General features: G+C 40.4%; 1 protein-coding gene across 4 annotated transcripts in view; it reads left to right on the forward strand.

Annotated features, from left to right (window-relative positions):
- stau1 (staufen double-stranded RNA binding protein 1) overlaps positions 1-14,982 on the forward strand; it is a 51,231-nt gene that overhangs the window by 9,970 nt on the left and 26,279 nt on the right. For 3 of the 4 annotated variants that reach the window (XM_073061766.1, XM_073061767.1, XM_073061769.1), the window contains exons 3-6: positions 7,803-7,927; positions 12,688-12,844; positions 13,141-13,276; positions 13,792-13,963. In XM_073061766.1, coding sequence (XP_072917867.1) covers positions 7,803-7,927; positions 12,688-12,844; positions 13,141-13,276; positions 13,792-13,963 — 590 coding nt within the window. The remainder of the gene's footprint in view (positions 1-7,802; positions 7,928-12,687; positions 12,845-13,140; positions 13,277-13,791; positions 13,964-14,982) is intronic. The other variant, XM_073061768.1, reaches the window with a different exon arrangement.

A 14,982-nucleotide genomic window follows, 5' to 3' on the forward strand; every position in this document is an offset into this window, starting at 1 on the left:
TGTCATTCTTGTTGTCATGTGCAAATCTGCTGATCAAGTTCAACATTTTATCATCCAGAATATTGATAATGATGACAAATAACAAAAGACCCAGCACTGATCCCTCAGCATACCACTAGTCACAGGCCTCCGGTCAGAGAGGCAGCAGTCCACTGCCATGCTCTGGCTACTCTGCAAAGCCAATGTCAAATCCATTTACTATCTCACCCTGAATGCCAAGCAACTTAATCTTCTTAATGGTCTCCCATAAGGGATCTTGATTAAAGGCCTTGCTGCAGTCCATGTAGACAACATCCACTATTTTTCCTTCATCGAGTCACTGAGTAGAATGGCTGAAGATAGATTGTGCAAGGAACATTGTCCTGGAGCCACTTTTCTGCAAGAACAAGCAAGCAATGATGGGTTAGCTGCAGATGAAAGCAAATTAGCTTGTCTTCCAGAGAGCAAAACCTGATGGGGAAAGGTGGCCTGCAGGGTTTAGCCCCGGTCAAGCATGCCCTCCGTGCCTCTGTGTCTCCTTCCTTGTGTGGCTGTAATAAGTGACACAGTGGCATGAAGGCCTGTACATGCAACAAGCAGTACCCCTGCCATTGATCTCGCCGATGATCAAATATACAATGCTTGCATTATTTTATATTACCAATGTCCAACATGGTCTTGATAAAACAGAAAAACATTTAAAACAAACATCTGTACCATTTGTTGGACCTGGAGAGGCCGCTGTGACCAAGTGCACTGCCATCTAATGGGTAGTGACTCCTCTGTAATCCATATACGGTCCATAACCTCACTGCTGTTTTGCCTCAGTTCTTTAGATTTTGCTCCCATACCCCAAGTAAATACAAGTGCAAAAAATCCATTTAAGATATCCCCCATCTTTGAGCTCCAGGCATAGATGACCTCGTTGATCTCAGTAGACCAATTTAGTCACTTGCTATCATTTTACTCTTAATATATCTGTAGAAGCCCTTGGGATATTCTTTCACCTTGTCTCCTAAAGCAACCTTCTGCCTTCTTTTAACCCCTATTATCCTCTTAAATGTTCTCTTGCATTTCTTATTCTTTTGTACCTTGTTTGTTCTTTCCTGTTTGTACCTGCTATGCATCTCCTTAACCAGGGCCTCAACATTTCTTGAAAATCAAGGTTCCCTAAACCTGTTGTTAGCCTCGTCTTTTATTCTGATAAGAACATACAAACTCTGTACTCTCCAAAATTCACTTTTGAAGGCCTCTTACTTACCAAGCACATCTTTGTCAGGAAAAAAAATGCCAATTCACACTTGTTGTGCACTCAGTGGCTAGTTTATTAGGTACAGACTGTAAGTCATAGGAGCAGCATTAGGCCATTTGACCTTTTGACTCTGCACCACCGTTTAATTATGGCTGATCCTTTTTCTTCCCTCCTCAGTCTCACTCCCTAGCTTTCACTTTGTAACCTTTGATCCTGTGGCCAGTCAGGAACCTATCTGTCTCTGCCTTAAACACACTACACAACCTGGCATCCACAGCTGCTTCTGGTAACAAATTCCCCTAATTCACCACCCCCGCTAAAGAAATTTCTCCTCTGTTTTAAATGGATGCCCCTCTATCCCGAGGCTGTGCTCTCTTGTCCGAGACTTCCCCACTATAGGAAATAACCTTTCCACTTCTACTCTGTCTAGGCCTTTCAACATTCAAAAGGTTTCAATGAGACCCCCTCCCCCCAAGCCTTCTAAATTCCAGCAAGCACAGGCCCAGAGCTATTATCAGTGCCTTGAAAAGCCTCAGAATCTCACACCTGCTCTTATATTCTAGACCTTTTGGAATGAATGCTAACGTTGCATTTGCCTTCCTCACCATCAACTCAACTCTAATGTTAATCTTTAGGGTCTTCTGCACAAGGACTCCCTAGTCCCTTTGCATCTTAGATTTTTGGGTTTTCTCCTCATTTAGAAAATAGTCTGCACATTTATTTCTTCTACGAGAGTACATATCCATGCATTTTCCAACATTGTATTTCATTTGCCACTGTCTTGCCCTATCTCCTAATCTGTGTAAGTCCTTATGCATCCTACCTGTTTCCTCAACAGTACCTGCCTTTCCACCAATCTTTGTATCATCTACACACTTGACAAGAAAGCCATCTATTCCATCATCTAAATCATTGATATACAGCATAAAAAGAAGTGGACCCAACATCAACCCATGCTGAACACCACTAGTCACTGGCAGCTAACCAGAAAAGGATCATTTTATTCCCACTTGCTGCCTCCTACCAATCAGCCAATGCTCTAACCATGCCAGTAAATATCTTGTAACACTTTGGGCTCCTAACTGGGTAAGCAGCCTCATGTGTGGCACCTTGTCAAAGGCCTTCTTGAAAATCCAAGATGGGTTTTCTTGATGCATCCACTGCATTCCCTTTATCTATCCTACTTATAATTTCTGCAAAGAATTCCAGCAGGTTCATCAGGCAAAATTTTCCCTTAAGGAAACCATGCTGACTTTGTCCCATCTTGTCCTATGTCTCCAAGTACTCCATAACCACATCCTTAACAATTGATTTCAACATCTTCCCAAACACCGAGGTCAGACTAACTGGTCTGTAATTTCCTTTCTGCTGCCTTCTTCCTTTCTTAAAGAGTGGAATGACATTTGCAGTTTTCCAGTCCTCCAGAACCATGCTAGAGTCTAATGATTTTTCAAAGACCATTACTAATGCCTCCACAATCTCTACCACTACCCCTTTTAGAACCCTCGGGTGCAGTTTATCTGGTCCAGGTGACTTATGTACCTTTTGGTCTTTTAAGCATTTTGAGCACCTTTTCCCTTGTAATAGTAATTTCTCTTCCCTCACACCCTTCAACATCTGGTACACTGCTAGTGTCTTGCACAGTGAAGACTGAAGCATGCTACTCATTTACCGTAGATTTCGCACTACAGAGCGCACCTGATTAAAAGCCGCTGGCTCTAATTTTAGAAAGAAAATCAATTTTGTACTTGTACAGGCCGCACCGGATTTTCGGCCGCAGGTGTCCCACGTTGTAATATGAGATATTTACACAGAAAGATATTACACGTGAGGATTTTTTAACTTTTAATTAAATCCATATGGTAACATAAACAAATACATATTGCAAATGCTTTTTTTCGAATCGTGCCTGTAACGCGGCTACTTTTAAATATACGTTGCGTATACTTTTTTACTGAACAACATTCCAATATCTCCTAACGACTGGTAAAAAATATATATACTGCAGCCTACCAGGAAAAGTTATTGATCGCCTTTAACTTAAAAGCAGCGTTCGCTCAGATCTAATGCCGCTCGTGTAATGCGCTCGCCCCCGCCTTCCCGTTTATCGCAAACCAATATCCCACAAGACGCGGCGAAACCGGATGTGACGTCATAGCATCCCGCGATGTAGTACAGAAAACAAATATAGTTAAAACACTTCTAACTTTAACTAGAAAATGAATTACTAAGCGAAAATATTATAAACTAAATAACTGCCATAAAGGCAGCACAATGCTTTTCTTCGAGTGTTTTCCATGTTGATGAGGGTGAGTACAAATGACTGATTTACAATAATTTAATTGTGAAAGTGCGCTTGATTTATCGTACAATTTCATTGGACCTGTGTGAACTACTCATCAATTTTATTGGTCTACTGTTACGAGGCAAAATGTTTTTGGCGGCATGAAAAAAAATCATGCATTAGCCGCACCGTAGTAAAGGCCGCAGAGTTCAAAGCTGTTCAAAATGTGGGAAAAAAGTAGCGGCTTATAATCCGACATCTACGGTAGTTCATCAGCCATCTCCTTGTTCTCTGTTTTTATTTCTCTGGCCTCATTTTCTAGCGGTTCTATATCCACTCTCCTCTCACTTTTATTTTTTATGTACTTGAAAAAGCATTTTCTATCCACCTTGATATTGTTTGCTAGCTTGTTTTCATATTTCATCTTCTCCCTCCTAATGATTCTTCTGGTTGGGTTCTGTAGGTTTTTAAAAGCATTCAAATCCTCTATATTCCTGCTAATTTTTGCTTTGTTGTATGCCCTCTCTTTTGCTTTTAAATTAGTTTTGACTTCCCTTGTCAGCCACTATTGTACTATTTTGCCATTTGGCTATTTCTTTGTTTTTGGATATACATCTATCCTGCCTTTCCTAATTTTTCTGAGAAACTTGCTATTGCTGCTCTGCTATCATCCATGTCAGCTTCTCCTTCCAATTAATTTTGGCCAACTCCTCTCTCAGAACACTGTAATTTCCTTAACTCCATTGCTACATCAGTCTTTACTTTCTCCCTATCAATTTCAAGTTGAACTCAATCACATTGTGATCGCTGTCTCCAAAAGGGTGACTTTACCTTAAGTTCCCTAATCACCTCTGGTTTATTACATAACACCCAATCCAGTGTAGCTGATACCCTGGTAGACTCAATGATAAACTGCTCTAAAAAGCCATTTAACAAATTCACTTTCTTGGGATCCATTACCAACCTGATCTTCCCATATACCTGCATGTTGAAATCTCTTATGACTCTCATAAAGGCCTTTTGCCCTTTCTGTTTGCTGTTATAATCTGCAGTCCACACCTCAGCTACTGCCAGGAGGCCTGTGTTTATCTGCCATCAGGGTCCTATGACCCTTGCAGTTTCTTAACTCAACCCACAAGGATTCAACATCTTCTGATCCTATGTCACTTCTACTGATTTAATGCTGTTATTTACCAGCAGAATCATGCCACCACCTCTGCTGACCTTCCTAGCCCTCTGATACAACATGTAACCTTGGACATTCAGCTCCCAACTATAACCATCCTTCAGCCAAGATTCACTGATGGCCACAACATCATACCTGACAATCTAATAGAGGACAAGATCATCCACCTTATTTCTTCTACTCGGTGCGTTGAGATATAACACTGAGTACTGTATTTGCTACCCTTTCATATTCTGCATCCCTAATGCATTGATACTCACCCTGCTCTCTACAATTTTGTCTTATCCAGAGTCCCTTCACTCCAGTTCCCATCCCCCTGCCAAATTAGTTTAAACCCTCTCCAGCAGTTCTAGCAAACCTTTCTGTGAGAATATTGGTCCCCCTCTGGTTCACATGCAACCTTTTGTACAGGTCATACCTTCTTCAGAAGAGATCCCAATGATCCAAGAACCTGATGCTTTGCCCCCTGCACCAGTTTCTCAATTACGCATTTATCTGCCAAATTGTTCTGTTTCTACCCTCACTGGCGTGTGACCCAGGTAACAATACCGAAATTACTACCAGGTGCTTCTCAACTTTCTGCCTAGCTCTGTAAATTCTCTCTTCAAGACCTTATTGCTTTTCCTTCCTATGTCATTGGTACCAATATGTACCGAGACTTATAGCTGCTCTCCCTCCCTCTCCAAAATGTTGTGGATGCGATCTGAGACGTCCCTGACCCTGGCACCTGGGAAGCAACATACCATCCAGGTGTCCTGTTCACGTCCACAGAATCTCCTATCTGTACCTCTGACTGTTGAGTCCCATATCACTACCACTCCCCTCTTCTCGCTCTTTCCATTCTATATCACAGACCCGTGCTCAGTGCCAGTAACCAGATCTCCGTGGCATTCCCTGGGAGGTCATCCCCCACAACAGTATCCAAAACAGTATACACATTATTGAGGGGAAGGACACAGGAGTGCTCTGTGTTTACTGCCTATTCACTTTTCCATTTATTCTCCTGACATTCACCCTGCTACCCATCTCCTGTAACTGAGGGGTGACTACTTCTCTGAAACTCTGATTATCTCCTTACTCTCCTATACAAGCCAAAGCTCATCCAACTGCTGCTCTAGATCCCTAACATGGTCTTCGAGGAGCTATAGCTGGATGCACTTCACATAGATGTAGTTCCCTGGGAGCCTGGGTCTCCCAGAACTCTAACATCCGTCATGAACACACAGTGCCTTTTAAGTTATACTCCATACCCCTGACACAGTAAGAAAAAAGGGTAACTTATCAACTTACCCAGAGCCACTCCCACTCTCAGCACTGGCCCACTCCCAACAGTGGCTGCTTCACTTGTCCCTTCTATACCCTTATTTACTCTTCTGTGCTGCTCCTGCTGCTGATTGGGCTGCCAGAATGACACTGAATGCCCACGAGGCTCTCCTTTTAAGCGAGTGCCACTGAACTGTGAGCACTGAGGGCTGCTCCCGCCACTGATTGTGCCACTGGAATGATACTGAGCGCCTATGAAGCTCTCCTTTTAACCGAACGCTGTCGACTTGCTAGAAACCTCCTCAATGTGCGCTGCCCCTGCTGCTGATTGAACCGCTGGAACATTGGCGTGGAACTCGGTATGGTCTTCAACTGTAGAGTTTTCCTTTGATCTCTCTCATTAACAGGGTGTTTTTGTCCACAGAACTGCTGCTTGCAGGATGTTTTTAATTTTCCACATCATTTTCTGTAAGCACTAGAGACCGTTTTGCATGAAAATCCCAGAAGATCAGCAGTTTCTGAGATACTCAAACCATCCCATTTGGCACCAAAAAACATTCCATGGCCAAAGTCACTTGGATCACATTTCTTCCCCATTCTGATGTTTGGTCTGAACTACTGACTCTTGACCATATCTGCATGCTTTTATACGTTGAGTTGCTGCTACATGATTGCCTGATTAGGTATTTGCATTAACAAGCAGATAAACAGATATACCTAATAAAGTGTCCACTGAGTATGTACAGAAATGGTTTCAGGAATGGGATTGAAGGGAGGAAGAAAGAAGCTGATTTACAGTGGTATGCTGATTTCCAGTGGGAGGGCCATTCTGTGCAGGTCATTTTGCTAATCGGATTGAACCAGAGTAGTTATTTATTAATTATGACTTATTAAGATTTTTTTTAAAAATTGATTAGTCCAGAGGATATGTTGGGGAGGATTCAGTACTTCAAAATCCATTGTCCCTGGCAGTGAAAATCAGTGTGTGTTACAGGGGATTCTGGTTAATTGTTGCACACTGGAACCAATACACTTCGGTTATTTTTTAAAAAAAGAGCGAACTATCATTAAACTGATTAACAAATTATGTATTTAAATGAAATACAGAATAAATTGGAACACTACCAAAACTACTACAGTACTTTAAAGCTGTACTAGTTCCTAATAGTTAATTGACAGAGGAATTCATTCAATGTATTCTGTGTTCTTTTGACTGACTGTAGATGAACAAAATCAGCGCAGTCACCAAGTGCAGATATTGGATTGCTTCAAACTGTGCTTTCAATTATTGCATTCTCCAAATATTCATGAACTGTAGCATTCAAGATGATTTATTGATACCTTCAAATTCTTTGTAGTTCCTAATTTGTTGACCCAGTGAAATCTTTTCATTTTCATACCTGGCCATTTCTGACATCTCAAAGCCTGAATGCTTGAAATCGCAATGAGAAAAACAGTTCTGAATTATCCTACTGTTGATTGCTCAGTGACACAAATATCTGCTTCTTGAACATAAACTCGCAAGTGACCCTATTTTGAAACTTCATTCTAAGCACAACGTAGTGTCTTAATGGCCACGCAACGTGCATGTGACGGATGCAAGTTAGAAACTCTTCGGCAACAGTCTCCTGCTCTAGTTAAGCAGTGGTGTCGCAAATAAATGAAGGCTATTTTCTTGATTGGTTTTTGTTCTTTAAGAGTTGTCCCAAATAAGCGGCTGCCCCAATTAACAGATGGCCCAATGAACTGTAATCAATTGTATTATGGTTTCTTGTTTAAGGCTAATTTTAGTAATGAAGCAGAAGCAACTGTATTGACTGATACAACTTATTTTTCAGTTCCTTCAAACATGGCAAACCCCAAAGAGAAAACCCCTATGTGTCTTGTGAATGAGTTAGCCCGTTTCAACAAGATTCAACCAGAGTACAAACTTTTAAATGAACTTGGTCCAGCTCATGCCAAGGTAAATATGAACCATTTAATTGATGTTAGGCAACTTTCTACTTTCATTGGAATCTTCACAAGTTTTGAATAGTTTATTTCTTAACCGTGTGTCTTCTGGAAGTTTTACGATGCTGGTGAAATTCCTTCTGAAAGTTTGAGAAGAGCAATGTAAAAGCTTTATGGCAATAATTAAGAATTTTCATTTGTTTATTTGCCTCCATTATTTTTATTCAAGTATAATCTCTGTCCAGTTATTAGAGTGTGCTTTTCCATTTTAAGACTTAATGTAATGACACATTGGAAATTGTCCTTCCCAAGTTTTAATGATTTAGTGCATGTCCTTGAACATCTAAATGAACAAGTATATTTTTATTGCTAGGTGAGGTTGAATGAAATACAGATTTGCAGTAGAAAGACCTTGTTGATGAGAGAAGCAGTTTTCAAATAGAGCTAGGTTATTAATTTCTATGTGAATTGTAGTTGATGTAGAAGTGACAGGTTTGTCCAAATTTTTGGTTACGGTAATGAAATTCGTCAAGTTTACATCGTTTCCACTTAATTTAGGAATGTGGATTGTTATACCGGAGGATTCTATTTGGAGTTCAAACATAGATTGCACAGCCTTCACTTCCCTCTTTAGAATTTGCATTGCTCTTGAAACCACAGTTGCTTTTTCTACAGGCATTGGACAGTGATTTTTCATATCTGGAGTGGAATAGGCCTGAAACTCTTGGAGGTTCACTGCACTGGTGTTGTTGGCTGAGACGTTTTGGCTCCCATATGTGGTTGTACCTTTTAATTCTAGGAATTAATTAAAAATGATGGTTGTTGACTGCATGACTGCACTATTACAATGAATGTTTGTGGTAGGGGTAGTGTGGAACACATGTATGGCTAACTGGTGGGGTGGAAGGAATGGCAAAGGCTGAGGTTAACAGAAACTAAATTGTATATTAAGTTTTTCCCACTTGACTTCCTTGGTGGAAAAGGATCGGGGGTTTGTGAAGGACATAAACAAGAAAGAGTAAAATTAGTTCTTCTAGTATATACACCTCAGCACTATCCCACAAAAATTCCATTGTTATCTTACAGAATATTAATTTTCATGTTTTAAATTAAATGTTTGTACTTGTCCAGATTGTTTTTATGTCCTTTTCATTAATATATCCTGTTGGGTATATTAAGCTTATTCCCAAACATGGGTTTGTTGTAAGTTAGTTTGATACTGATTGTAATTTTTGGGTGATGAATCTTTTGGCTAGATCTCCAATCCATAAGAAAATGTAATGATTTTGTAAAATAATTCATTGTCTCATTTTTCAAATGACAACAGAAGGGTTAAGTTGTAAATACTAATACTCTTCTATATCTAGATGGCGAGATTACTCAGCTCTGCAAGCCAGGATGGACCTTATTTAATTCAGAATCAGGTTTAATATCACTGGCATATGTTGGGAAATTTGTTTACTTAGCGGCAGCAGTACAGTGCAATGCATGATAAATATTAAAAAAAAAAGGAATTACTGTAATGTGTGTGTACAATAGTTAAAATAAGTAGTGCAAAAACAGAAATAAAAGTATTGAGGCTGTGCTCATGGATTCAACGTCCATTTAGAAATTGGATGGCAGAGGGGAAGAAGCTGTTCCTGATGAATCACTGAGTGTGCTCCTTCCAGCTTCTGTTCCTCCTTCCTGATGATAAAAATGAGAAGACAGCATGTTCTGGGTGGTGGGGGTCCTTAATAATGAACACCACCTTCCTGAGGCACCGCTCCTTGAAGATGTCGTGGATGCTACAGAGGCCAGTACCCATGATGGGACTGATAATTTTACAGCTTCCTGCAACTGTGATCCTGTGCAGTACTTCCACCCCTCCATACCACTTGGTGATGCAGCCAGTCGGAATGCTTTCCATGGTACATCTGTAGAAGTTTTCAAGTGCTTTAGGTGACAAACCAAATCTCCTCAAACTCCTAATGAAATATAGCTGCTGTCTTGCCATCTTTATAGCTGCATCAATATGTTGTGACCAGGTTAGGTCCTTGGAGATATTGACATCCAGCAACTTCAAATTGCTTCATAAAATACACTGCAGATGCTGGGGTCCTGATGAAGGGTCTCGGCCCGAAACATTTACTGCTCGTTTCCACAGATGCTGCCCGACCTACTGAGTTCCTCCAGCGTGTTGTGCGTGTTACTTCAAATTGCTTACTCTCTCCATTTCTGAACTCTGTATGAGTATTGTTTGTGTTTCCTCATCTTACCCTTTCTGAAGTCCACAATTGGCTCTTTGGTCTTACTAACATCGAGTGCAATGTTGTTGCTACGACACCACTCAGCTAGCTGGTATATCGTGCTCCTGTATGCCCTCTTGTCACCATCTGAGATTTTGCCAGCATAGATGTCATTTGAGCAATGCCTAGACACACAATCATGTATGTTGAAGACTGATTTAATTCCAAGTCTCTTCGAAGTTAATTGACAAAGCTACATAGAAAGGGGTTTTTCTACCTTTTCCTACCCACTGTTCTTTCCATAAAAGTGCAGGTGCATTTATCACTTGCAGGCAAGTACAAGTTGCTACTCTGTTAAAAGTCAGTTGATGCTAACTGCTTGCCTTTAAATGGCTAAACTGCAATTAGCCATGGTCTTGGACCTCATGAATGAGTCTGTTAGAGAAGGAATCCTTGGTTTCTGGAAAAGAGAGGGAAAAAAAAGATATTTAGAGAATGTTTCTGTGAATTTCAAGACATTTTATGTTTTGTTGATAAATATAATCTAATTGTTACACACGCAATATTTGTTCAGCTTCTATATCAGAGTTGCTATTTCTTAAATATTGCAAAGCACATTTTGTCTTAATGGCAATAGTTTATTGGTAATGTAGTTAACAATATTTCAGGAATAAATTGCCAAATTGTATTTTTAAGGAAGTATAACTATGCATATATGTAGATTTTTTTAAAGCTAAATCAGCATACAAAATCAAACACGAGGAAATCTACAGATGCAGGAAATTCAAGCAACACATGCAAAATGCTGGTGGAACGCAGCAGGCCAGGCAGCATCTATAGGAAGAAGCACTGTCGACGTTTTGGGCCGAGACCCTTCGTTAGGACCTGGTCTTGGCCTGAAACGTTGACAGTGCTTCTTCCTATAGATGCTGCCTGGCTAGCATCTTGTGTGTGTTGTCAGCATGCAAAATGTAATTTTTAATGCATATAGGGTTTTATTGATTATTTGAATAGCTCGTGAATAGGCTGTTTCCATTGAGAGTAGGAGAGATTCAAACGAGAGGACATGATTTGAGAGTTAGGGGGCAAAAGTTTAAGGGAAACACGAGGGTATTTCTTTACTCAGAGAGTGATAGCTGTGTTGAATGAGCTTCCTGTAGAAGTAGTAGAGGCCAGTTCAGTTGTGTCATTTAAGGTAAAATTGGATAGGTATATAGACAGGAAAGGAGTGGAGGGTTATGGGCTGAGTGCGGGTAGGTGGGACTAGGTGAGATTAAGAGTTCGGCACGGACTAGGAGGGCCGGAATGGCCTGTTTCCGTGCTGTGATTGTTATATGGTTATATGGTTTTAACTGCTTTCCGTATGTAAACTAGAGGCAATCATTGTATCAAAGTAAATTAAACTTGGAAACTACTGTTTGCACTAAATTTTTAAATTTATTAAAAATTTTATTGCAGGTTTATTGCAGATTGGATAGTGGACTACTTGACAGATAGACCTCAGTATGTGCGGTTGGGAGACTGTAGGTCTGACACAGTGGTCAGCAGCACAGGAGCGCCACAGGGAACCGTACTCTCTCCGGTCCTGTTCACCCTGTACACATCTGACTTCCAATATAACTCGGAGTCCTGCCATGTGCAGAAGTTCGCTGATGACACGGCCATAGTGGGGTGTGTCAGGAATGGACAGGAGGAGGAGTATAGGAAACTGATACAGGACTTTGTGATATGGTGCAACTCAAACTACCTGCGTCTCAATGTCACCAAGACCAAGGAGATGGTGGTGGACTTTAGGAGATCTAGGCCTCATATGGAGCCAGTGATCATTAATGGAGAATGTGTGGAGCAGGTTAAGACCTACAAGTATCTGGGAGTACAGTTGGACGAGAAGCTAGACTGGACTGCCAACACAGATGCCTTGTGCAGGAAGGCACAGAGTCGACTGTACTTCCTTAGAAGGTTGGCGTCATTCAATGTCTGCAGTGAGATGCTGATGATGTTCTATAGGTCAGTTGTTGAGAGCGCCCTCTTCTTTGTGGTGGCGTGTTGGGGAGGAAGCATTAAGAAGAAGGACGCCTCACGTCTTAATAAGCTGATAAGGAAGGCGGGCTCTGTCGTGGGCAAAGTACTGGAGAGTTTAACATCGGTAGCTGAGCGAAGGGCGCTGAGTAGGCTACGGTCAATTATGGAAAACCCTGAACATCCTCTACATAGCACCATCCAGAGACAGAGAAGCAGTTTCAGCGACAGGTTACTGTCGATGCAATGCTCCTCAGACAGGATGAAGAGGTCAATACTCCCCAATGCCATTAGGCTTTACAATTCAACTGCCAGGACTTCAGAACTTTTTTTTTTTTGTTTTTTTTTTTTAAAGCTATTATTAATGCTTTTTGAGTTAGTGATTTAGATGCATATCATATTATTACTGAGTTAAGTATTGTATGTAAGGAGTTTTTGCTACAACAAGTGTATGGGACATTGGAAAAAATGTTGAATTTCCCCATGGGGATGAATAAAGTATCTATCTATCTATCTATCTATCTAGGTTTTTACAGTGCAGCTGACTCTTGGTGACCAGCAATGGGAAGCTGAAGGAAGCAGCATTAAAAAGGCTCAGCATGCAGCAGCCGCAAAGGCCTTGGTGGAAACCAGTCTCCCAAAGCCACCACCTCGACCCCCACGTAATGATTCAAAAAATCCTGGTAAAAATTAGTTTTAGTAGAAGCAACATTGATTGCTGTTTGTCAAGCACTTGACAATAGTGAAAGCTAAAACCTATACAGTAGCATCTTGTACTGTTGAAAGTAGAGGTACAAGAATCTTGAGTTTTGCGAAGAATAGGAAGAAAGAGTATAATAGTCAATGTTTGGTAACTTCCACAATTATTTTAAACTACTTATTACAGATCTTAAACCAAACATGTTACAGTAAGTTAAATAGTATAAGTAAAATTAGATGTGCAAATGTAGAATTAAGCAAATCTTGTACGCATTTTCAGACAGTGTTACTCCAACAGTAGAGCTAAATGCCTTGTGTATGAAAATGGGAAAGAAACCGACCTACAGACCAATTGATCCTTATCCTGGATTAAGGCCAAGCTACAGCATACTGAGAAATAATGCTTACCCTCAAAGGTAACTATCAATTTACTATTCACTTTTATTTATCTCAGCTATTAATGAGTGCAAGAAATTAAGATAATGTTCATTTTCGGAGAATATTTTGGGATGTCATCCCAGCTGATGAGGACAGTAGCTCTAGATTTTTTTCTTCATGGTTCAGAACTTCTCAGGCTGTGAAGGAATAGTGGTAGATTTGAAGTTTTGACAATGATATCAGTAATCATGGGGAGCATATAAACTGTCTCAAGGGCTTTTCTACTAGCTCAATGATTTTAAACCAAGTAATACTGACTAAATATTTGTGTTCAGTTCCTGTTGTGTGCTGTTCTCAGTTCAGATTCATTTCGGAACTACATTTGATTGTGGTGAAATATTAACTCCTCATTGACTTCTATCAGAAAGTGCTCAGGTTCTGCTGAAAGTTTTGATTTTTCTGGATAGTCAGCTGTGTAATCAGGAATCCTACGAATGAATAGGTCATGTCTCTTATGAAATTGTCATGAATGGTCTGTGTTTTTCTCCCCAAGATATTTTTACCCTTTCCCTCCTGTTGGACCAGTCACTTACCAAGTTGAACTAGTAATCGGAAACCAACAGTTCCAAGGAAAAGGAAGGTCCAGGCAAGCTGCTAAACATGATGCAGCTGCTAAAGCGCTCAAAGCTTTGCAAAATGAAACCCTGCCATCCAAATTACCAACCGTGAGTACTAGCATTTTTGTTAGTTGTTTGGCTCTGGTTTCAGAAATTGCGTATTATTGCACAGTGCACTTATCAATCCTACAGTATGTACATTCCACCAGATAGAAAGAAGCTTGTTTATAGTCCAACTAGTTTATTATTCTTGTATCCAATTCCATTTTGCACCGAGTGTCTAGCTCTTCGTTCTCTCCCAATGGTACCCACTGTCTCTCAATCAGTATTTTGGTCTGTTTGTCATTTGAACAGTTTGCTCTCTTTCAGCAACTGTTAATTCCAGGTATTTACCTGGTTGGCCTTTAATTCTCCAATATCTGTAACTATTTTGGTTTGTTCAGAGCTCAGCCTAGAACAAAACTGTTCCCAGTAATACCTTTGCTTTTGTTTTGTTGACATCTGTAGCTATCTTCCCCAGTGCCTCCATTTTATTTGTCTTATTTTTCTTTACTTGATATCTTAACTTCGCCCGCTCTTTCTGTCTACTTAACCACCATTAAAACCTCGCTTTCCTTGAAGGGCTAACAGCAATATGGAATATATGTACATAGTCAAAAAAATTGGAGAACCAGTTTAGAGGATGACTGTCTTACCTGAGCAGAAACCATGAAGTGTACATGTGCTCTTTAGTTTAATTGCTGGCAATCTGTGGAGTTAAAAATTCTGAAATCAAATTACTGTCCTAAAACCCAAGCATAATAATCTATGACGATACGGTATTGTGAGGGTGGCAGCCAATTGTCGATTGAACTATTAAACAGAGGTTTTGTCTGTATTCACAAGTGTATGTAATAGATTTAGGCCAAGCAGAGAGAATTGTCTCTTGTGTCCTTGTTGTCCTCCCAATATTACAAAAAAAAATTGTTTTTAGTAGTCCCTCATTACAATAATCACTGCAGTTAAGCTATTTCATCAGCTGTGAGCTGGTACAATGGCAGTGGTGCTACAGCACATCTCCAGAAACTTAGATTTGATCCTCATTCAGGGTACTGTCTATGTGAAATTTGCACATTTTCCCTCCGACC

The sequence above is a fragment of the Hemitrygon akajei genome, chromosome 11 (assembly GCF_048418815.1).
Source record: "Hemitrygon akajei chromosome 11, sHemAka1.3, whole genome shotgun sequence".
Lineage (NCBI taxonomy): Eukaryota > Metazoa > Chordata > Chondrichthyes > Myliobatiformes > Dasyatidae > Hemitrygon > Hemitrygon akajei.